Raw genomic sequence first — 26557 nt, forward strand, 5'->3', positions numbered from 1 at the left:
AATGTTTCGCAAATTGGCATGTATACTTTTTATAGTCACTTCACAGTCTGTAATCAGTGAAATGCTAATATTTGGATACGAAGCATTGCTAGCCACATACATAATTGACACGTGGATTAAAGGCAAGCACAGTATCTCAAAAACTACATTTATTGGAAACATTTGGAATTGCATGAAGCTATTCAGTACATAATGTTTTTCAAAATTATCACCAAGGGAAAGGGATTGCGCTTGCACTGTGAGCATAACGTACTGTCAAAAATGGCCTTCGGACCTGAAAAATGCATATATACTTTTTTGGTTGTGGTTCATAAACGCTTTATTCTATGAACTTACACTAACTTGTAAGTGGAAGCGAATATTCTTCTGTTTTGCTTTATTATACCTAACATATACCTACATTATGGACATTTGTGAGTACGTCTGTGTATTTTTTATGAACTTGTTCATTAGGCACGTGTACACAGCCTTAAAGTTGGGCTCAAAAACTGTCTCTTGCACCCTTAAACCTGATATTTGCTTGCAACCCAGAGAATGCCCAATGTCGGTAATAAGGGCAGGCAAAACAGCCCACATTTCATGCCCTTTATTAAACAGTTAATGGATAAATATATTGATTACTAAGCATCAGCACGCCGGTGAGTTATAATCTTGACCTAGTTCTTGTTGAAACAAGTATATTAAACTGTGTACACAAAAGTAAATATTTGAAATCTATGTTTCTATCATCAACGATTTATAATTCAGTACAACATATTAGTTTGCTGAGGTTAATGGCTAAAGGTTATATAATGGGAATTCAGATATACTTGGACATAGATCACCATGTGAATGCCCAAGATTGCAAGGAAATCAGAGAGTAGTTTTACTTGAGATGTGAAACAAATTGAACAAATTAAACAATGTTACAAAGACAATGAAGAAACTCTAGTACATTTATTTTCAAAGCTACTTGTATGCGTAATACGCAATTCATGTACGCATGTATTTAAATTATATGCAAGTGTTCCCATTCTTCTATTAGGTTGCATGATTGAAATAGTAGTCTTGCTAAACAATTTCCTTTATTTCTATCAATCATTCCTCCAAAGAGAAGTGGAAATATATGATAGTATATGCATTATACAAGTTTATTGAACTGAATAGAAAAGAGGACATAAACTGAAACACTTGTGAGTATGGGTTAACAAAATTAATTCACCAGCCATTTCAACAGTGAGTAACTAACAATTACATTTAGTATTTCTCTTTGACCATATAAATAATGTTCTGTTTCCTGCAAAATGTAGTTGTGTCTATTTCAATACATTGTTGGCCTTGTGCGAGCAGCAACGACTTTCTTAAACAGAAGTCCCAAGTAGAATTTGGCAGCATTGTGATGTGGGCAGATTTTCAAGGAATCTCTTAAGCAAAAAAATGCATTTCTGGATTTATTATAATGCGTGTGGCAAGAAGCAAGAACATTTAGGGCCGTGTCTTTATGTTGAATATCAGGCACTGTTTTGATCACATTTATCATGTTGTCCATAGCAACCTGTTTGTGTCTATCCTTCCCTTGTCTACTGAAATTAATGTACTGGAAGAAATAAAGGCACATAAGTGAATCTAATGCGGCCCAATCATACCAGAGATGTTTTTCTTCATCTCTTATCCCCAGCGGTGTTCCAATGGACCTGAACATCTCCATTCTCAATGGGATAGGTGTTATAGAAATCTCTGACTGGAGATAGACAACGCTAAAGGAAACCTTGTTCTCCAAAATGTCTTCAGTAGTGCGTCTCACATTCAAACAGTTTTCACGAAATACCTGAGTGTTACATTTCAGTGTAGTAAATGCATTTATGTCACATGGTGAAATTGAGAACATATCCCTCATGTGGTTCTCACAAATATCTTGTAGACATATCTCTGTCAGATCATGATTCCCCAGTACAATTCCCAAACCACACAACTTGAGTCTCACTGAGGTAGCGTCACAGTTCATGCTGAGTGAGAGGCACGCCCTTGTGAGAGCTAAAAGATACTCTACATTCGCCCAGGACAAAAGACCTGCATTTTCTTTGAGGACTGAAGCCAAGTAAAATCCTAGCTGAGAAAAAAGAAACATCGCTATATATTTCAGTGGGTATTGAATGACGTAGGGTGCATATTTAGAGGCATGAGCGAATCGTGTTAAATAATACGTCAGACTTTGATAATTCTGTGGAATTGTCTTTAAGATAGTTCCCCTACTTTGTTCAGCACTATATGCACATAAGAGTTAACCAAATAGTCCCTCATCATTGACTGCTGTCTTAAGTTCTAAGCGGCAATGTTCAAAGCTACTGAGATCAGAAACAAGCATGCGTCAAATATGACAGCAATCTATCCTACACAAAAATCTACAGTCATCAGAAAGAAGACGTTCAAGTATCTGAATTAACTTTATCTGTGTCATGCCGATTATTTTTCTATTGTATATGTTATTCATGACAATGAAGTAGTCAGGACAAAATTCTGCAATGGCCCACTCGTACAACTGTCTGATGCAAAGGATGAAGCAGCATAGAAGATTTTCAGTGTACCATAATTCACTTGGTGTGCTCTCCCTCGTCCACAGCATACAAACTTTGCAATGGTAGCTGGAAAATGCATCTTCAAGGAGAGGTTCAATAAATGTTTTTCTTACCATTTTCAACAAAATGTATACTTTCATCACCGTGTCTTCAAAAGATCTGACAAGGTCCCTTTCAGCTAAAGAAAATGATAATCTCCACTCCGAGTGTGCTTCAGTGCTGCAAATGATAATCTCCACTCCAAGTGTGCTTCAGTGCTGCTTGTATGTCCAACAAGTGAGGCAAAAGCAGTCATATTTCCACGTGTTCTGTATCTGACGAGTTTTAGGCCGGTTGTAGAATCTACGACGATGAAACCATTCATATCCTTCACGTGGCCATTGTGAACATCTAAAAGCCTTGACACGGTCAGCAGATACATATTCACCTTGCTCACGCACTGCAGGACCGTTACGGTGTCCAAGGTCATTAAAATGACAATTTGTGTTTGGCAGTACAGATACACCAAATGAATCTAAAGTGCATTCAAGATGGGATAATGGAACAGGAATAGTATCTGGTAACATTCCAATTAGCTGTAGCTTAACGTACCCAGGATGCGTTTGTCCATCCTGTAACATATAGAGATAGCTCTTACCTGCCTGACAGTCAGACAGGTCTGTGATTATTTTTAATTCATCATCCCGATACAACCAATCTGCATCCGAGTTTAGTCCAGGTCTTGTGGATCCCTGTCCTCTACTGCCAAATATATACGCTATATTTCTAGATGTCTCAAAAGTATGTATAATGTACCTGAATACCTCATTCTCAGTAGCAATCCTCACCTTCCTGTCTCGATGTTCCGGTGAATATCCGACACCATCCATTATGTTGGATAGACGGTGAGATACAGCATAGCAAAAATCTGGGAATTGGTGGTACATTTCTCTGCAGACAGAAAAGATTTCTTAAAACAATACTTCAAAAATTGTTTAGAGAATTAAATGATCAATTGAGCTTTTAATTACTTGAGTGATTTAATAATAACCATAATAATAACAATAACAACAACAACAATAATAATAATAATAATAATAATAACATTATTATAATTATTATTCAATAGAATTCACCCGATCACCAATGGAGATTGTATTTTCTCTTTTCACGTATATCATCATCATCATCATCAATCTTTTCTCCTTCTTCTACAAAAGTGACCATTCTGGTGACCTACCGGTTATAGCATCCGCATCTAATGCGGGAGGTCATGGGTCACCAGAGACATATAGCATCATGTCCAACAAAGTCATATACCCTAACAACAGGCTGACGAGTCCTAACACTAACCTATTAATGCTGAGTGCCTTGTGAGGCAGCTGTTAGTACTATTTGATATGACTCGCCTGGGGTTCAAACCCGCGACCTCCCACATCAGAGGCGTACGTTCTCACCACTAGACCATCGGAGCGGTCTGGGGTCTGTGCAGTGTGCATTAAGACTCAACATATAAGCGATATGGTAATACTTTAGACAACGTTTCAATGAAATTATGTTCGTTATGATCACAATTCATTGACTAAAGTACACTTCTCTTTCGTATTTAAACAAGTGGATAATTAGATAAACGTACTTATTAGACAAAATTGGTTAAATCCTCCTGAAGTTTCTTTTTCTTATCTATATCGCACTTAAAAAACAGATTTGTTAAACTGATGGAAGGAGCAAATTTATTTACCATTTTTTTTAACAACACATTGCATGTTAACATTTTCATTTTCAATATCGTTTGTGCTTTTCTGTAAGTTCAATACTTGTCTCTAAAAGAGTTTTATCCAAAGAGGCACTTTCAGTTTTACTTATAAACAGTTCTAGTTCTATTTCGTTTTGTTAACCACATATAAGTCCTTACTTAGATGGATTTAAATATTTAATTTGACATACTGCTGTTTGCTTTTGATTTATATACTGATGAAAAGTATCATTGATTTCATATTTCTCTGTATAATTAGCACAACTTTCAGTACCTAATATATCCAAGGTTCATTTAAAAAAGTGTAATTGGCAGAGTCTTGGTTATTTAAATGAAAGAAATGACTTTTAACATAAGAAATAATTGGCAAAATAGCCTAATATAATTATGCAATTACAGCTGATTGAGTTCGTTTGAAAGAACTTGATATTTTCGGCATATCATTGTAAAATATGATGATGTACCGATGAAGAAATACAAGGATTTTAATGTTGCCTTATAAGTTTTATTTTTAGCAAAGCTATTTCCGACAGGACAATTTATATGTAATTTGACCTTTTAAAACAAAATCTGATATTTGTCCACATTGTCTTATATTCACATTACTTTTAGCACTGCATTAATGCTAACATGAATTGTTAGATTCAGTAATTTTATATATCTTCCTTCTGTTCCATTTTCTGTTCTTTTTGTTTTGCCTGCACATTCAACAACACGTTACAGTGCTGTTTTATTTAGGAAGAGAGCTACACTGACGATTAGAGCTATGTTGTCAGTGGGTACATTACTTAAATCTTGTTTTATAGCATGGAAATAATTGTACAGTACTCCAGCAGCCTGGAAGAGACATGTTACCCTATTACATCAAGATAACTTTATGGTACATTTAATTAATTGTACAGTATTCCACCAGCCTGGAAGATACTTTGTTCCCGTCCTACATCAACGTACCAACTTTATTTACGATGCATCTAAATAATTGCACAGTACTCCACTAGACTATGATTATTTAATAATAATAGCAATAACAATGATGTTGATTATTATAGTGTTGTTTGTGGTGTTATCACGTAACAAGCATGATACTTTAAAAAGAAACAAATAATAAGCATATGCATTGAAAATTAGGATTTTACAGTTATTTTTAGTGACGAATTTTTAGTTCCTATGACCTCGTATTTTCTTATACATTCTTCCGTCAGGGAGTGTCGAGATGGTATACAGAATGAAGACGACGTCACGTAACCGAATATTGTCATTACATGGTTGCTTGAAACGTTTCAGGTACGTTTTGAAACATACTGAACATGTCATGTCTTTATGTCACGATGCATAGTTACCTTGATGCCTACTTTGATAAGTAACACCGTCTCTCTTTCATGCTTGTATGTTTAACATGCTAAATTATTGTAGACGCAGCTTTTTCCCGACGTGCGATGTCATTCAGTACCACAATCCTCCAGTGTGGAGATATTGGAATTACGTCAGGAGGCGGGATGCGACAAGAGTTTTTATTGGTTGATCAGGCTTCCCCTTACTTATCGTATACAATGACGGCTGCGACGACAAAATCAGGGCTGATTTACAGACACTTAACACCCACGTAGAAGCTGTAATAAATGCAGGTATTATTGAGGTTGAAGCAAACAACCCATAGCAATCATATCCCTATAATTTATCAGGCTTTGGAACACATTCCAATATTACCATCCATAGAGACATACCAAAGGAAAATTCATGCAGGTCATGGATGCGCATTTGCTCATCTTAAATTAAATATAAATTGTCGCTTTAAAATTTAATCCTAATTTTGTTTAACCAGATTATATTCGATCTCGATTATTGAATGATCTTTAGTTTAATTTCATAAAGAAACTTTCGACGAAATGCATTGATCGATATGGTCTGTTATTATAGTGACCAGGTAATAAAGTGGGTCAATAAATGATCACGTCGAATCTATTCATCGCAATATAAGGTCGTACGATTTTGTTCATCAACATGAGTTGCTTCCGTTATGGCATCGCGTCGCCTGACAATCAATCTGAATCACACCTTTAGGCTTATCTCTTCCAAAAATGTCCATATATTTTTGATTTTGATGTATGTACTTTTCGAGTATTGTAAATATAATATTTACAAAGGATTATGGAAGTCTGAGAATCCAAATAAACTAAAAAATTACCTTTAAAAGTTATTTATAATTAAATTCCATAAATTGACACCCAATATTGAAATGCTCGGTTTTAAACGCCTACATGAATACCATAACTTCTAAAAACATTCATTCCAATTCTGGATGACAGTCCCAAAGCATATATATTACCTATGTGTATTAACGTTAAGTAGGGGAAATTTCCTAACCGTACACTTACCGCTATGAGTTTTAATGAAAAATTGTGGTGTAAAGCCACTGTAAACCATACATACCCTTCTCAAGTATCAGGTACGTGCCAGTACCCATAGAAATGTATGGTACTTGTATAATACATCCATATTGTGGATACATGGTTCCAATGTGTGTATCATTACATCTGTTATACTTTATTCATCCGAACTTTTTCTTTGGACACGTGCTTGGCCGGGACAAATCTTTTCATGCAAATATTGACCTAAAATGAATAAAGTATCCGTTCCATTGGTGTCAATAAGTGGGATTAGAGGAATATTTTGTTCTATATTTCAAATTTGTTTCCCCACTGTTTAGTCGACCAAAACAACTCCTGACTTCAAAAAACAAAAATGCAAATAATTGCATACAAGAAAGAAACGTTATTGGACATATTTATAAAAATTAGATCCACAATAGTTAATGTTGATATCAGTTTGATGAGATAAAAAGATCACTCCGATTCAATTGCTGAAGACAATCAGGAGGAAAAACTACGTTTTGAATCGTTTCAGTTCTAGATCTGAAAATATACAAAAACATGAATGTGAGTGGCATTCATATCTTGAATAAACTTACTGAGCAACTATTGTATGTAGACAAGAAAATATGAAACTTTTACAGGATATGAAACATTCATTGAAATGAGATGTGAATGAAAATATAAGGGAGTTAAGTAAAGATTTTAATTCTCTTAAAGATGACGTGAATACTGGAAAAACTAATTTCTAAAGAAGCAACTCTTAACAAGCTTTCGCATGGTGATTATAGAAATACTAATTCACCTTTCCAAAACTCAAACAGAAATGAAAACTATATGTAATTTTCTTGTACATATAACCCAACCTCCGATGGCGGACTTTTTAATGCGATTGAGGCCTCAGGAACTCTTAGTTAAGTTACTAAATATTAGATTGAATCAGACAAACAATAAGAAATGTATAAAGCGAAATTGGAAACAAGAGTTAGGGGAAAAGACGAGTCCTTATCAGAAACGGCACAATCTATAGAAAAGCTATCCCGGTTCTTCCATTAGGTTTCTCGGCCTTATGAAACAATGCTATTATTGACCATTTCACTGACTCTTTCTCAGATTAAAATATAAGGCTCTCTATAAGGGAAATTAGGCCCAAACAATCAATGAAGACGAAGAGAGGGGAGGGGGTAACTATGTACAGAACATAAATCCTCAACATACAAACAAATACCTGGAATGATAACCAAAGTTAGAATAAAATGTACAAGCAGAACTACAGTGGAATAAAAGGTTTATCAGATACAAAAAGCTTACAGGGTAGGGATAAAAAGAAGGACTCAACGCTGAAATAAAAAAAAATCAAAGAGCAAACAGAGAAAGAAAAACTAGTTAGTGCTGAAATCGAGGGTCAGAATTCAACAGGAAATGAAGCAACCATATGATCTCTGTGCTAACATACAAAATTAGCAGGCACCGTTGCTTGTGGATACTGGTACCAATGTTTCTATCATTAGCAATATAAATTAGAATGTATCGCAGAATTTTATAATGTGTGGCATTATATTTGGTCTCCTCAGCTGGAGATAGGAGACATTTCTTAGGAAAATGCTAGCTTAACTTTCCCTAGGTAGTCAAAAGATTAGGATTTAGGTTCTCGAAGATAATATAGAACAGAACGAAGTCCATGGTCTAGACTTCGTGACGGGACACTTAACTGATATTCTATTGAATACAAATTGTACAACAGTAAAGGGGGAAGCTATTCATGCTTTCGGCATCAGACAGAAATGGAACTCACTTATAGACTTGTTTCAGTATTGGATGATGTCATCATTCCACCAGTAGTAAAATTATTGTTCCTTGAAAACTTGTTGACTTGAAGAGAAAACTGCTTTAATGGAACAAACTCGAAATTTGATGCAACAGGATGACATATATTTACCTAAAACTGTTATCAATCCTACATTGGGCAATGCACGTTTGAAGTTTCTAAATATTACTGACAAGGGCTATAAACGTCAGAATACACTATAGTTCCCACTGTTCGTACGGTCATTTTGTTTATTGAACAACAGTCACTGTAAATGAAGTCAAGTTCATAGAATCTAGCCTAAATGAAAACACAGTACCCGAACATTTAGATCCCATGTTTACATGAGTCCTGCAAAGAAATAAACGTTGATCTCTTTGACAGATTTACTTATGAAATATCAGGACACGTTCTCAAGGAAAACATATGAGATAGGTTTAACAGATCTAGTTGAATCTCATCTTACTACATGTGGTAGCTATTTCTTTAGGCAACAACGTCGAAGTTCCATTAGCTTGTATGAAAGAAGCACAGAACGAAGTTGAAGATATGGCAGCAAAAGGTGTCATTGAGGAATCTAATAGCTCCTGGTGTTTCCATTTTTATAGAAGACAGAAAGATACTACTTGTATATTTTGCATTGAGTATAGAAAATTGAATTACGATAAAATAAGAGATAGTTACTCTCTATCCAGTAATTGATAATACCATAGACGCACTGTTTGGATCAAAGTGGTTCTCCAATCTTGACCTAAAATTGGTTACTACAGGCAAAAGCAAATTGTACGCAGTAAAATATAGATAGCTCCGTAAAGGTCTGTCGGAGGCGCATGAAGCTATCTCAGACGGGTGTATTCATTTCACTTGTTGTTCATTACCTATTGTATTAATATTTAACTGCCAAATTGTTACAGCGTTTGCCTTCTACTCAGTGAATAGACGATATAGTATTTGTTATTATTGGGTTTTATTGTGCTTGTTTTTGTTGCTGTTGGGTCGTCAGCGTCCGGTAAAAAAGCGCGACGACCGCGTCGATGTCATCGCCCCTTCTGCTGCTAAGTGGCTATTTACAATGATCTTACAAACAGAGTGATCACTAACTCCTCCTCTTGCAGATCAATTAGGTTATTTGACTGATCGGTAAGTTTAAAATTAATTCTTGTTAAAAACCGATTATGGCATCGCATATAGACCGGATTAATCGGACTCTCAACGATTAAAAATCCCGGAGGGGCTGTTGGTGAAAATGAATAAAGGATATACCCCTGTTGAGCCTGATTTGATTGCTTGGTATTCACCTGGTAACTCCCGTCGATAACATCACACACTAGACTGATTGCTATCACAGACGTAATATTTACGTTGTATGGAGCAATATGCCTACCATCCTCTCCGTTATCGTGTCTGAGGATAGTTGATGGGGCGAGAAAATCATTAAGAGATTTTCTTAGTTCTGGTGCGTTGTATCCTGGAAACTTGAAATCGGGTAAATTGGCTTCTGTGATATTATACTCGGTTAGGAATTTTTGTTTATTATCATCGCTGTTAGCAGATATTGTTTTAACGATTCGTTCATTAATATATTCCATGTCTGATATAAGTTGATTTAGCACCTCAACGTGTTTTCGTGCTTTTGTTTTCCGTAGCTGTTCTAGTTGTAATCGGTAATTACGATTAATCTCGATAAAAGCATTAGCGATATCATTTAAATTAACTGTGACCACGGCGGACGATTCAGGAGTTTCCTTATACGGAAAATACCATTGCATGGTATTCCTGTTTTGAAATATAAACCTGCTGGGTAATAACGTGTTTTTTATAATAGACAAATCATCTCGATAACTGGGATTAATTTCATGATACGATTGCGCATTCGTGTGCAAGTCCGCGGGGATTTCATGAGGTGGATTCTTAGGCCATCCTAGTATGGTTCTTATTGAACTGTTATAAATATCAACCATATACCCCGGTGTGCTTATTTCAATCGTCGACGATAACGTCGGTTCATGAACCGTAATAGCGATTTTTGATTCTTTTCCTGTGATCGATTTTATCCTGCGTTGAAATTCTTTATTGATTTGTTCTATTTGGTATGACCCAGTTGGTATTGTGACCTCCTTCCAGTCTGGGGTCCCATCGGGTTTATTTGTCCATGCAAAAACCAGCGAGTTATTAGGTTGTTGTCCGTTAAATGCGTCCGCTCGGATATTAGGCCAACTGTGATATACTCGCAATTTTGTTAGCGCTATTTCCTTCACTGGAACCGATGATGGGAAGTTCACACTGAATTCGGGTTTCGTTGACGTTATCGATATCATACTTGTTTGTACCGGAGTGGTGTTTTCCGCGATCCGTTGAAGTAATTGAAACCCTTCGGGGTTCAGCGACATTATTATTATTTGGTGTTTTTAGTGTTTAATTTCAACGCCGAATATTAACAACCTGCTTGTTTTAGGAGAATGTTTTAAGCCCATTGAAGTGGTTTCAGCGACGTGGTTTCCGGCTTCCAGTTGAAAATCTTCAATTTTTGACATCGCGGAGCCATACAACTGGACCATCGTGGAGAATTCAACATCGGATATGAACGAATTATCAATCGACAACGAGATCAACCCGGATAATTTCGAGTACGCGTCGGATACTATTTGATGTTTCACTGTATACTCGTTGAGTTTTTTCTGAGAACACGATGATATCTTTTTAGTGATTGCGTTGGCGACTCCAGCAATTGTTGTCGCCCGGGAGATAGCGATTGGAACAGCGATCGGGGCTATCATGGTCACCGTGGATAAAACGACGCCGGTACCAGCTACTATACCGGACACCGAGTACACGGCCACGTCGATGGTGGTTATTTTTCGGCGGTATTTTTTTATTTTTGCGCGGTATTGTTCGGAAAGCGTTTTCAAGTTCGCGGAGAATTCTTTTACGGTATCGAATCGATATTGATGTGACGTCGGTGATACCTCCGATTCAATTACCTTGGTGGTCATTTTTATTTTAAAAGAACTAGTGTTTTCAATTACTTACTTAGATCCACTACAAATTCCACATACCATGTGATGTTTGTCCTAAATAGACCGCTATCAGCGGCTTTAATTATAAACCGTTCGGTTGCATTTTTGTCAACGATTGTTGATATTGTATTGTTAAACCCGGATGAACTCGACGATGATATACTGAACTGCATCGCTGAAATCAATGTCAATCGATAAATGCCCTTAACAATTGCGGTGATATTTACTGTATTATGCGTAGGAGTCCAATCGAATGATCCGTGTTGAACCGTGTATACGCTATTGCCGATGCTCCCATGAGGTGTTCTCATTTTTTCGAGTTGCTCTGTCATTCCCGGTAGTTTGTTTTTAATCGCTGCAACATCAGTTTTGATCGTTTCTATTTCCCGTGTATTCTCGGTCATACTTTTTTTGTTCGCTGCAACATCAAGTTTGATTGTTCCTATTTCATATGTATGCCCGTTTATACTTTTTTTGTTCGCTGCAACATCAGTTTTGATTATTTCTATTCCCCGCCAATACGCGTCTACATTTTTCTTGTTCGCTTCAACATCAGTTTTAAGTGTTACTATTTCCTCTCTATACGCGTCTATATTATTCTTGTTCGCTTCAACATTAGTTTTGAGCGTTACTATTTCCCCTCTATACGCGTCTACATTTTTTTTGTTCGCTTCAACATTAGTTTTGAGCATTACTATTTCCCCTTTATACGCGTCTACATTTTTTTTTGTTCGCTTCAACATTAGTTTTGAGCGTTACTATTTCCCCTTTATACGCGTCTATATTCCTTCTGTTCGCTGCAACATTAGTAATAAGTGTACTTATTTCCCCTCTATACGCGTCTGCATTCCCTTTGTTCGCTTCAATATCAGTTTTGATCGCTCTTATTTCATATGTATGCCCGTCTATATTCCTTTTGTTCGCTGCAACATCAGTTTTGATTGTTTTTATTTCCCCTCCATACGCGTCTATATTCCCTTTGTTCGCTGCAACATCAGTTTTGATTGTTCTTATTTCCCCTGTATGCGCGTCTATATTCCCTTTGTTCGCTGCAACATCAGTTTTGATTGTTCTTATTTCCTGTCCATACGCAGTGATATCATTTATAGTTGTTGTAATTTCATCCAGCTTGGTATTTTTTTTACCGAAGAATTTATCAAAGTTGTCATCGATCCTGTTAACATTTTTTCGTAACGCGTAAAATTGGCCCGACAGCGTTGTAAACTCCGAAATAGTATTTTTTATTGTTGTAATATTCGGTTCGGTTACCGTCGGGGTCCCAAAAAAACTAGCGGTAGTGAGTTGTATATCGGTGACAGATTTTTTCACCTCGGTGACAGATTTTTTCACCTGCGTGTCAAGTTCGGTCACCAATCTATCCAACCTTATAAAACCGTCTTGGACTAATGTTACCCTATCCGTTATTGTCGATAGATGTTCACCCGGTTTGAGTCGTCCGTCGCTGGTATACAGCGCGATAGCGTTCTCGGCGGCATCACGCTGTCGTGTTAAAACGTCATCCAGCGACACATTACTGGATTTTAATTTACCCTGGCGGTCTTGAAATACAACTATTTCGCCCGGGTCAACGCTGGTTAGGTTCAACGTATCGGCGATTTTATCCTCGATTAGTTTTTTTATGTCATCGGTGGCGGGCGTTTTCGTGGATTCTTTCAGCGCCGAGATAGGTCGTCCCCAAATATCAATCATCGTTATTGTAAAAAAAAGCGGTGTTTTTAATTAACCCGCCGGGCCTCTACGACCCCACTAGTGTATTCGTTTACAACCACATGAGGTGGTTTCCGCGATGATGAAATCGCCGCGAGTACTCTCAATACCTCACGGCCACATATCGGTGGGTCGCTTAATTGCTGTGTTGGCAGCGTGGAATAAAAAACCGGGGCTGAACACGCCCGGATATACCGCATGAACTCGTTCGGCGGGGCTAACCCGTATGAATCAAAATAGACGATCGCGCGCGGATCAATCGCGTACGCAACCCAATGAGTTCCCACTCTGGAGGATTTATCGAGGTTAATTATGCCGGTTTCAATATTCCTTGGTGCCGCCGGTAATTGATCCCTCATAAAAAACACCTCTGAAGTTTTTTATCGCTAACGCGTCGGCGGCATCTATTAAATCAAAATTAGACATAGGAGTCATTGACTCTTGCGTTAATAAACGGTTCCCGGTAGTCTTAGACCCTTTCCCGAATACCATGAATACGGGTTCCCGGTAGTCTTAGACCCTTTCCGGCCACGGATCGTCCTTGTTTCTTTTTTTTATAGCCTCTTCCGGTTGCCTTCTTCAATGCCATCCCCGCCGCGGTACCAACGGCCCCCAACGCCGCCGCCTTAGCCACTGCTGGTGCGGCCGCGGCAATCAACGCTGGAATCGCAGCTAACTGCGGAAATATCCCACCGGTCTTTTCCATGTTTTTAATCGCTGCGGCCGAGAAATCTATTTGAATACCCATTTTATTTTTCATTGCATCATTGAAATGTTTTATTTGACGCGCCGTCAACGATATCTTATGATTACCACCTGCCATCTGCGACGGCTTTAGCGTTATTGTGGTCCCGCATTGTTTAGCCGACTTTGATCGTAATTTTTTGACTTGACCATCAGTTAGTGTAACGCCGACAACACTATACGACATTTTATTGTAAACGCGTTTGTGTTTTCAATTACATATTTTCCACTGGTGCATCAACGATTCTCATTCGTCCACCAACACCTTCTAGCAGCATTGATTTATCGCTGAGAATGACAGCAACCGCTCTATAATCGGCACCACCCGGGGCTATACGAGCTCGGAAGTGTATATCAACGACGGATTGTCTCGTTAAATCAAGATGTTCCAACGAAAAGTAATAAATCGGATACAGGTTTTTAAAATCAAGTTGTGATATTTGCAAACCAGTGTCGACGTTTTGATCACGACCCATATATGACAGCAATCGATGATACACACGTGCGATATGGTTGTCGCCGTAATTAAGCTGTATATCCTCGGATGGTTCCTGTTGTCCGTTTATTCTCAGCGAAACATCCCTGACTCCTAATTGATCAAATATCATATGGCTGCGTTCTTGATTACCCAATCGATCCTTATTCTGTAGCGCTATAAATATATGACGCGGGGCTGAAACGCCTTGTTTTGATGCCAAGTGCCATGTAAATGTATCAGCAACATTATCCTCTTTAGCATCAGTTATTACCGCTAGCCAACTTAACAACGATTTCCCTCCCTGCTCCATAAATGATAACAATCGTGCTTCCGTGGTAACTGATGGAGTCAACACCGGCATCCACAATGCTATTTTAGTTAAAACGACTTTACCGTTATCGACGCCAGCAGCACGCCATATTGCATTGTTATCATCGCCCCTTCGCGCTAGCACAATTGTATGCTTAGCCCCATAGATAACTTTTCTGACATTTCTACAAAATCCGAATATGTGATGGAGTGGAATCGCGCATGAAAACTGTCGGCGTGGTCTTTGCAACATCCCTACTCGTGTTGCAAATCCTAGATTGTGATTACTGTTAATACTTTTTATAACAGTGAAATCAGCGCCTGGTTTGCTCTGCGATCTGGATTGGCTGCTTCAGCCTGGTCAACTGCGGTATTTTCTTTCGCCAGCACGTTAATGTACTGAAGATGATCAGCGTTATCAGTGGTATCCTTTGCGAACATCATAGATGGGCCCGCCGATCTTGTATAATCATCCGAGTATCTCGCTAACCCAATTATCGTCGTTGCAACATCAACCTCGCGTTCTATTGATTCAATTTCTCGCCCGTCAATAAGATATCTGGCACTCTCAAATAACGCCATGTTACCGTTGTTGACAAAACCAACTCGAACACGAGGGTCATCTGCGTACGGTGTATTAGAGGCAACATTTGTCACGAGTTCTTCCTCGATTTCGATAAACGCTTCACACGGCAAAAAGTATCTACTGGTATCTTGGACTTGAAGTTCAATTCGAGATCGTAGGTCGGCTTGTGGTGGTTGATAGGAATAAAATTGATAATCACGGACAGAATCATCCCTGCGCACTGGGGCATCCATATCAAACGCGGGATCAGCGGTTCGCGCAAACATTTTATTATTTATCATGTTGATGTTTTCAATTGCAATTCATCAACGTCGCTTTCGTCGTAAATTCTTTGAATTTTGTTTAAGGCCACTTCCCGCTATCGCGTTCATGATAGCGCTGGTTGTTGCATTAGTGGATGGCTCCGCCAATGGCGAAGCCATCGTCGCCAGTTTTTTTTCCACCGCGTTATTTATTACCCTGCTGACATTTGCGGGCATCACTGTTGTAGAACCCAGCGGCGTTTGTTTTTTTCTTCTCGCCAACGACATTAGTTTGTCCTTTGCTGCAGAAAACGCCCTTCCGACAACATCTCCAATGGCGCTGATTCCTTTATCACGAATAACATCAATAGCCTTCATTCCTAATTGTTTGGCTAACGGCGCCACTTTTGGGGCCATTCTTGTAAATAACCCCGCAATGGTATTACCGAGCCCATCTCCATAATACGCGCGGTAAACAGGCAATCGCGAGTTTACCACGTAGACGCTGACTGGTTTATCATGGTTGTAGTGTATAATCATCTTTATTATAAAAACACCAGTTTTCCAATTAATCATCCACGAGCTCGTCTATGAGCGTTCGATATACATTAATGTCCATGATACCGCCTGCAAATAACCGCCTGCAAATATCAGCGGCCTCATTGATTATTTCCGGAGAGTTATTTCCGGCTCGTTTTCCTCCGATTAGTACTTCCAGCCGTGATATATCACTGAGAATATTACCAGGACAAGTAACACTAGCGTTTTCAACTAGACCACTACCACTTGGATACCCCTCTCCGCTTGGTTTTTTAGAACCAGCTTTTTTTTGGCGTTTTTCTTGGACTTCTCCTTTTCGCTGTTCTTGCTGTTGTAGTATTTCTTGTTGTTGTTGTATATCATAATCATCAATTCCTTTTTTAAATTCTTTATATCCCAATTCTTTTGTATCCAAGCGATCAATCCCTTTATTCGTTTTATACAACCAATTAACCCAGTCATCTCGTTTTATATTACTGTTTTTATACTCGTCTTTTAAAAGGTCTTTTTTTGAATGATAGCTTTGAGCGGCAAAATTACCAAAAATCCTATAATCGTAGGATTTCAGTAATTGAAATCGTTTTATTTGTGTTATAGCCATTTCAGTGAGTTTATCTATAAAGGAAACCCCTCTTTGAGTGGAAATTTTTTGAGGTTCACCAACATCACCCTGTTCAACAACGGGTTCAGAATCATCAATATCAGCTAATCGTTCATACTCTCGTTGGGTTTTTATATCACTGGAAAGTTGTTTTATCCGTTGCTGTGTTTGTTCTGTCTCTGCTGCTATCTTTTCAAGTACAGGAAGAAGAGGCGCCTCTTTCCGTTCGCCTTCCTTAGGAATATCTCCGTATATTGCCCGTTCTGTTGCCGCTGTAACATCCCTAGTCGCTTTAGTTACCGGAGCAAACAGTTGTTCGCTTCCAACAGTAAAATCAGTTTGTAGTTGCTGCCGCGTTTGAAGATGTTCTCGGACCCTGTCTCGTAACGGTATGAACTTTTTAAGCGCTGCTAGCCGCTCTCTGGCTAGCCGAGTAGTAAGTGATTCGCCTACCATTATTGCAAATTGCTCCGCAATTTCTAATTTCCCGCCGAGTGTGGCAGGAATATGACCTATCGGGGGGGGGGGGGGAATATGTATACATTTAATGTGCCATCGGGGGCTCCACGGAGTTTTCGTCTATAATCCTTCTAATGTTTTTGATCTTACTAGAAATCTCCCGGCGTCGTTCATAAACACGTCCGAGTTTTTTTCGTATTATTTCAACGGCAGTAAATAGTCCAATGAATGCATTTACGTCATTGTGGTACAGGTTCTCATTAATCGTATGTTGTAATCGCTTTATAAAAAAGTACTCGCGGGCCAGGGTAAAACGCCCCCGTTTCGATTGTTCGTTAATAATCTCATAATCGGATAATATTTTTTCGCTGTTGAGACCATCAGATAATTCAATTCCTTGATTTTTTAATTTTGAAATCTCGGCTTATATATTATTAATGTCTTCGATATTCATATTCTTATAAACATCTTGTTTTTAAATAAAAAAAAAATTATTTTACAAAATGATCTCTGCGTATCAATCCCGAGGTGTGTTATTTATTTACTTAAACAACACTGAATACTTCGATGAAACTGTAAGGATAATTCGTTTTCTTTGAAACAGACAATTCGTCACTCGCTGATATAATCGGAGGATTTATTTATATATGAAAATCGAATTCTGTGTCCATTTTTACCTGATAAAGCTGTTTGATATACTCGTTCTGCTACTCTTCGTACTGAGGCTCTACAAATGTCGAAATATTTTCCTGCCTCATTCATTGACTGAAATATTTTTTCCTCGTGCGTTGATGTATCAAACGATTTGACCCCCCTTGCTTGCTTTGAGCACTTACCAGTTTGGCCTTTTTTATTATTTTCACTCTGAGAGATAGCTTGCAGATTACACAGTCTGTTATCTTGATAATTAGAATTAATGTGATCAATAACAAGACCGTCGTTGATCAATCCGTTAAACGCTTCATAGATTATTCTATGAACGTAATAGCTTTTTCTCCCCGCAGTAAATTGCAAGTATCCGTGATTATTTACGGTACCAACTGGTTTTTTTAGTCTACGGTTTCTAACAACGCCGTCGCGAGATGCCTCGTAATTAACGAGCACAGGATGCGGCTGATATTCTTGGTCCATTTGTATAATAATACTACTTGTCTAATTCATTATTTGGTTTAATTATAAACGTTTCAATGTAGTCTTGAGGAGTTTTGATGATTTTGTCCTTGACGAAGTCAGCAGTGGGGTCAATGATGGCGTTTTTTATTCGTTTATCGTAATAACGTTTTAGTTCCCTGTATCGTTTGCCGCCACAATTGATACACAACTGCGATTTTCCTCTTACACCAACGTGGCAAACCAAGCACGGGAGGGGGCCATTTGAACCATTACGAACGCTTTGTAAATGATACCCGCAGAATTCACCTCTACATGATTTATTGCACGGGGTTGTCGACCCAATCATCAACCATTTGCATTTATTCATTATACTATATTCTTTTATTTAAATACTTGTTTTAATTATATGGAGGAGTTCGAGAGATTAGCAGCAATTAAGCCCTGGAAAAATGTTAGGTTTAATCTCGATAGAGTCCTCAAAGACGCACCAAAAGCGTATATAAACGATAAAACCCTGTTAAATAAAATCCGTGATTGTATCAATGAATTCAAGCGTGATGGTGCATCTCATAGTTGGTCAACATTTCGAATTGATGGTGCTGTTGATGCTACCATGAACGACAAACGCGCGGCAACGATAATATCACAACTTGGCTCCAGCAAGTATTTCTTCAGAGTAAAATTTATTGTCCGGGTGGAATCAGGTAATTGGATCATACGTGATAAATTTGAACCAGTTCTCAGCGACAAGAAAACAGTCATTATTAGCCGCGACTCCAAGCCGGGGCTGTTAACCGGAATTGACAGACCATACTATGAACGAGCGTATCCTGAAACAGCAGTTGTTTATGGAATATACCCGTTAAATAAGAAACCTGATATCCGAAAACTGAAACCAATGAGACAGTCAACGGGGATAAATTGTGTAGCAGAACGAGTAATAGAGCATTTTACAAATGCCTGTCGAGGAAACAAATTGACTGATTTACGACGTAGCAAAATCAACCAGTGGGAGGAGACAGTGCGCGAGCGTGGAGCAACCATCAGCGACATAGCGAGATTAGAAACGTCGTTGAGATTTCCAATAACCGTTACAACGATAACCGGTGAAGTATTACACGAATCAAAGTACAAATCAAAGGGAGCCCCAATCAAAATTATTGATCATAACGAACACGCGTGGACGTCCGCGGTCACAATATTTCCACGGGATAGAACAGTAAAGTATATACCTGAAGAATTTATACAGGATGGTTTTCTCGCGGCGAGGAAACTATTTGATGCTATTGCTTGTTTGCGTAAAGACGACCCTGTGTCAGTGTGGTTACTTCGCAGCGCTGAAAACGATACGGATACCTTTGATCAGTTTGTAAGACCAAATGGCGAATTATATCGCACTGAAGCGTTTCACAACAAGATGAAAAAAACCGCCATGGAATTTGAAGAGCATGATGAACAACTGCTAACAAATTGTTTTACGATTCCATCGGTTGCAGCTCATGTTGCAGCAAAGAAAAATGCGTGGAGTCCAACACGCAAGGAATTTCTACCGGATGTACAATCCAGTTGTTTGGAATACTATCACGGTGGACTATGGAACACTGAATACAACCGCGACGCTATGATCTCGGTTGATATGGTTGCCTGTTATCCAGCGAGTTTTCTCGGGTATGGATCCGCCGCTGAGTACTTTAAACGATTTGGACACCCCAGACATGAAATGACTCGTGTTGCTATTAATGGACCACTGCCTGATTTTGATTTAACCGGATTCGCTCGCATAGTATCATTTGAATTCGCGGCAGGGCTTCATCGCTGTTGCTATATTTGGATCGGTAGACACATGACTGAAAAGAAGTGGTTGCCAATAGTGCTGCTACGGTATATGATTGATTGTAAAATGCTAGTTTCGTTGATTGTCAGCGACGCGATTATATCATACCGGGCGCAGACTGAAGTCTGGTTACCAGAACCGGAGCGTCTAGATAGCATAATTGACGAGTCCAGAAAACACATTGATGCCGACGAGGAATATATTATCGAATGGTCCAAAAAGATATTCAACCAACGAAACCGCGAGGCAAAAGATCTCGGTAGAAGAATAATTGGTAAGTTCACACAAGGTGGAAAAAACTGCGATTACAAACGATATTGCTCACGGCTGATTATAGATGACGCAGAATATGATTTCGTAATCAAGGACGCAATGGCGAAAAATAAATACGTAAACTGTAAAACAGCTTTCTTGTCCAATGGAACAAGGTTGGGTACAGTTGTTACTTACAGCGATGGAGACAGCTCGGCATATCCACATTTGAGGGCGTCTATGCTGGGTTATGCTTGCATAAATTTATTTTCAATGTTAAATAGATTTCCCGACACCGCGGTTAGAATTGCGATTGATTCATTTTACATAGACGTAAAGTATAAGGGAAACATAGCCGAGTTTACTAGTCCGGACGAGAGTTGGGGTACATGGAGAATTAAAAAAGAAATACGACGCTATTATTCCCCGTCAGCAGATGTCACCGTTGAAAACAACTACTTACGCGGTGATAATCTATCAGAATGGTCTAATGCACCACCAATATCCGACCCCATCTGTATATACAAGACGGTTTATTTAAGCGGCTGTGGCGGGTCAGGAAAGACGACTCGGGCAATTGAATTATTTCGAACGCGGGCAAGTATAATTGTGCTTACACCGACCCATAGACTAGCGCGAGAGATAAAACAACGAAATGTTGACGCCGTTACTTATCACAGCTTTTTTCGATACAGCGGTGGTGAGTGGACTCCTGATCGAATGGGTGAAAAATTTATTCCTGAGGTTATCATCTGGGATGAGATATGTACTGTTTTGTTAGACGTTTTACAAATGTTTCTTGATTGGTTGCTGTGCGCGAATACAGCGGTGATAATGTGCGGAGATCATGGCCAACCACCGCCACTTGTCGGCGAGGGTCCACATGATTGGTTAAAGGGTTTTGTGGACTATTATGAAGAAACCGATACTGATTACCGAGCACTTGATGAACAACTGCGCGAGGTTAAAAAATTAATCAGATTACAGCCGGATAGAATTCAATGTGAAATAATCCGCGAGGTAATTCCGGAAACGCCGTTAAATGAATTCTGGGAAACATGGAGACCAAACGATTTGATTGTAGCGAGTAGATAGTCAGAGACACACTTCAGCAAAAGTTGTTTACGTTGCATAAGGAAAAGTTTCCAATGCGCCCAGTGCCGCTGTGTTATAGACCCGCGGCTACACGGCGGCAAAACATTGAAGTTGAAATTCCAGGCCCGACAGCGTCAGGGACAAAAAAACAAATCTCGTGCTGAATGATATCGTGCTCGTTGATATCAGCGTCGTCGAGGACGCGCTACGTGCTGATAAATCCCCGTGGACGCTAGGATACGCAACGACAATACATTCCTCGCAGGGACTGACTATCACGGATACAATTGTTTGGATGGTTGATAATCGCATCGAATGGTCAAATCTAGTCTATCTTGCAGTGTCCAGAGTACGGAGGATAAATCAGCTTCGAAGAATTGTTATATTGATGCCGAATTAATAATTGCGTTACGACAACAACAGAATAATCACTGCGCGCGTTGTAATTGTGTAATGCGCTGGCGTTATTCGGATAAAGACGCTCGCCAATTTACCGTGGACAGGATCGATAACAGTCTCGGTCATGTCAAAAACAATGTGAGGTTGACCTGTCTTGAGTGCAATAGACGCAACGGCGCTAGTTAAGACCACGCGGGGGTAATTGAGTATCGTCAGGTATCACTTGGAGTTGCTCGCGTGTAAACCGCCGCTGTGGGGCAGTTGAATCCAGTCTATAGATCGGTGGTCTATCAGTTGATCGTGTTATCGTTGATATGTTATGTGTGGTAACACTCCAGATAGGATCAGTAGCTCTTTTTTTACCGCCTTCAAGCTCTCCTGGTTCATATAGATATCTCACGGTGACATCGCCGAGAATCGGCTTGGAAACGCTATCTATTTTTGATCTTCCGGGTACACACTTTTTTTTAATCGCGTCGCTGGGCTTCATGTTGATTGCTCGGGTAATCTCGTTATTTAACGCTGCAATTACGCCTGGCAACCTTTTGACCCATTCACGAGATCGTTTTTCTTGGATGAATTCTTTTGCGTACTGATATCCAAATAATCGTTCAGCAACAGTCCGATTGAATCGTTCAACAATTGCCTGATCACGATGTAGCGCAGTATGACCTCGTCGTATCGCGACGCTATGATGTTTCAGCGTTGATAAAACAGCGCCGCGAAATTCACTACCAGGATCAACTTGTAATAGATTTGGCCAGCGCAGAGTACCTCTTCGATAAATCCGCTCAAACGCATCGGCTACTTCAGTTGCTGACTTTGTTTTTAACGGCTCCGCTTGTTTGTATCGACTCGCAACATCAACTACGGTTAGCGCGTATTTGTAACCGTTGTCATGCGGCAGAAATAGTATATCAGCCTGATGAACTTCATTAGGTACGCTGACATCAAAGCGCGAGAAGTTGATTTGTTTAGGCGGTGGTAGATAAATTTGCCATATAGCCTGTCTGGATAACCAATTAGCCGCAGTGGCCTTTGTTACTTTTGCAGCGCTTGCAAGCTTACCAATTGCGGCCTTCCCCTTCCAGTATCCTCTCGGAGAATAATAGATGGATTCCATGTTGTTATTAATTACCAGCGCCCATCATTAATTTACCTTTCATAGCCGATTTTACCAACCATGAAGCCAAGTTTTCTTTGAATGATTTATCAGGAATGGTATTTAACGCGTGAATTAATTTTACGTCCGCGATATGACGCTGTTGCAGATCGCTACTTTTGTAGTAAGCAACATCATGAGCATGACACGCCTTATCGATAGCGTTTATTGGATACTCACCGGGTTTGGGCTGATTTTGATCATCGAGTCTGATATCTAATCGTGTTCCGGGGCCACAGTAGCTATATCCTGGAAGGTGCTTTTCTCCTGGATACTTTGCCCACGGTGTTCCGGGGAGTTTTGATAACTTGGCTGCAATATCACCTCCTCGCTTTTTTTAAAAACATCTACGGGTCTAATAGAAATAAATCTAAATTTCTTTATACCGCATTGTACACACTTACCAGTAAGTGCCGATCTGTTATTTTTTGTTGTAACGGTTGTCATATCATTTGTGCCAGTACGCGCTCTACACTTCACACAATATAGATCCATAATTTATGTATAGAGATATGAATATAATTGATTTTTCGGCGACTAAAACAAGAGAACCAGTTAAGCATGTTGCAGCGTTACCAAACTCGATCCGGATGATTATCATCGGACCATCTGGATCCGGCAAGACGCAATTGTTACTTAATTTAATAATGAGATGGATGAAATGGGATAAGTTGTATTTAATCGCCCCTAGCGTAGATGATCAACGATGCTACGAGGTGTTGAAAGATTTTAACGAGAATGCATCAGCGATCACTGAAAAAAATGTTATTGAGTTTATTACAGATATCAATGATGCACCAGGTATTGATGATATTGATGGCGACGTTAACAATCTAGTCGTGTACGATGATGTTATGTTAGACAATCAAAAAAACCCAGCTAGGATATTTTCCAGAGGCAGGCATAAAAACACTGACGTGATATATGTCACTCAACGATACACTCAGATTCCAAAAGTAATCAGAGATAACTGTAATATTCTTGCTGTGTTCAACGGCGTTGATACACACACGCTACGAAATATTTGGCAGACATGGTGCGGCGGTGACATGGACTTTAATGTTTTTCGAAACTTTTTTAGTCATGCTCAATCGACCCCACATGGATTTGTAACGATAAATTTACATGATACTCGGACACGATATCGTATCGGACTTGACCAAATATTCGGTTAGTTGTAAATAATTTTCATTGTAAATAGCCACTTAGCAGCAGAAGGGGCGATGACATCGACGCGGTCGTCGCGCTTTTTTACCGGACGCTGACGACGCTGGGATCGGCGCGCAGAAGGTATTAATTAAGCCAAATGACGATTGGACAAAATGTCCGATTCGCCCCTTCTGCTGCTAATGGAGATTGAAACATTTCTCCTGCTTTGTTACACCATGCAAATACAATAAAAATAGATTTACTACATCAGTAACTAATACCGTCATCAGTGCATTATTGGTCTGCATGTTTACATTGATTCTGTTTACAGTACATTCAATACGAATATCTTACCATTCAGTACGAATAACTTATAACACCATATATTTATTAATTATCTAGAGAGATAGTGGACCAAATAAACCTAAACAACTATCAGCATTCATAGCAAAAGGAGGGAGCAGACAGACAGACAAGCGTATGGACAGAATAATAGGCTCATAAAATAGTATGCAGGTTGACAATGTATTAAGGTACTAAAATACATCAATAGATATTCTAGAGAAATATACAGAATACATACAAAACAAACTGATACATTAACAAAACAATATTATAAATCTATTTACTTTATCATTTGGGACAAAGGTCAAGTCACATTTTCCTTGAAGTAAAAGAATCATCTGGCACTTTTCTTAATTCAATGCCATGACCAGCACCTTTCAGAAGCTCCAATGGAATGACCACTACTAATATGCTTTTCCTACTATATTGTTTATACATACTAGTAGCAAACTAACCAATCAGAAAGATACTTGCCACATGTCATACAATAGACCAACCCGGCCTGAACAGTAATCAGGATAGATTCATTACTCAGTGAACAGAACTCGTACAGGTAATCCTGGTTCCATGTTGTTTAAAGACTAAATATGTGTAAAATTAAAATAACACAATAATTGCAACTGATGACTTTATTTCACTCGTTAATAAACATTAACTACATAAAATAATAAAATACTTTTTGCTGCTTATTTTCAATCTGTAGCAATCCCTTCATTCATGCAATTTTTACCCGTAGAAAGAGATAAGGACTTCTGCACCGTCTGATCAGAAACTTAATTGTGTCAAAGGGTGTGCCAGATGAAATTTAGACGTGCTGGTGTTAGGCTGAAATAGATTTTACCTGAAGACTCCTGAGTGGACGCAATTCTTGAGCTCTGCAGCCAGCATGAATTGTCTGAGCTTCTAAGATTTTCGTAATCTTTACCAGCTTCATTCACTTTACACCTCCTATCAAATAGCTGCTCTTTTAGAGTTGCCAATTCAACATGAGTTTGTCCGGTTTCTCTTTTATAGTTCATAAACTTTCGTCGATAAGCCTCAGTTAAGAACATATTACCCTTCAAAATGCATTCCTTGGGTAGATCATAATCAGCACTTTTCTGTACTGACAAGGAAGTGCAGATATCAAAAGCGTTGCTAAAAAGGTCACTTTGGAACAAGAGAGACCAATGCTCTGTGGCCATTTCAAATTTTTAGCCTTTTTCTCAAAATAAGAAAAATATTAATCTACTTCTTTTTCCTTGAAAAGAGATACTAACCTAATGTGTTGAAACCTGAACTTGTGCGCAACGTGGAGGACTTTTTTCCACTTACCAGCTATAATTCTTTTAACCTAAATTAAATTTCCCGTTCTTCCGTTTCTCTTTTTCTTTCTTTCTTTCTTTCCTCTTTCTGTATTTGCATTGCATTTCTCTCATTTGTTATATTTTCTTATTTCTGTAACTGCATTTGTCACTCTCTCCTCCTTCTGCTACTGCATTTTCCTCATGCTTTCCTCTTTATCTAATTGGATTTGTCTTTCCTGAAGCTCAAGCTTACATAACTGTATTTCATTCGTGTCTTTTAAATTTAGTTCCATAAATTGTAAGTTATTCAGATGGAGACTTACTAACCAACATCAAAACAGTTTTATCCAAAAGCTTATTTTCCACCAAATACTGGACCAAACTATTTTTTCATTAAAGAAACCGTTGCCTCAAAAGTTCATAATTTCTGGCAAGCTGGAGTAATTCATCCTTTTGCATTGAGTCTAACTGTTTTTGAGTAGGATTTGAAATAAAGACCTCCACTTCAGATATCGTTGTAAAACTTTGTTGGTCTCACTAATGATCTCGAAAATGTGAAAAATACTTGTGACTTAGGAAATTCCAACACAAGGTGAATTTAAATTTCCAAACAATTTTTTTCTGGAATGCTTCAGTGTTTTTCCCATCCCATGGTGGAGTGCCCAGTTGGCTGTTACGAATCAAAATTCTTAAAATAAGTAGGAGATAAGAGTGAAGAACAACAAGCTTTGTAAAATTCATCAAATAATTTA

The 26557-nt window shown here is 38.8% G+C and overlaps 1 protein-coding gene across 1 annotated transcript; it reads right to left on the minus strand.

Moving 5' to 3' along the window:
• Positions 1-993: 993 nt before the first annotated feature.
• Positions 994-25703, minus strand: LOC149770848 (uncharacterized). Its single transcript, XM_089949055.1, has 5 exons — positions 25361-25703; positions 7178-7202; positions 3351-3485; positions 2376-2774; positions 994-2243 (listed from the first exon to the last, which is right to left on the minus strand). Exons 1-5 carry the CDS (start codon positions 25701-25703, stop codon positions 1301-1303), a joined length of 1845 nt encoding a protein of 614 aa, XP_089805181.1. The 3' UTR covers positions 994-1300.
• Between the last annotated feature and the right edge of the window lie 854 nt (positions 25704-26557).

This window comes from Sinohyriopsis cumingii, unplaced genomic scaffold (genome assembly GCF_028554795.1).
Source record: "Sinohyriopsis cumingii isolate HCF-2022 unplaced genomic scaffold, ASM2855479v2 utg002260l, whole genome shotgun sequence".
Lineage (NCBI taxonomy): Eukaryota > Metazoa > Mollusca > Bivalvia > Unionida > Unionidae > Sinohyriopsis > Sinohyriopsis cumingii.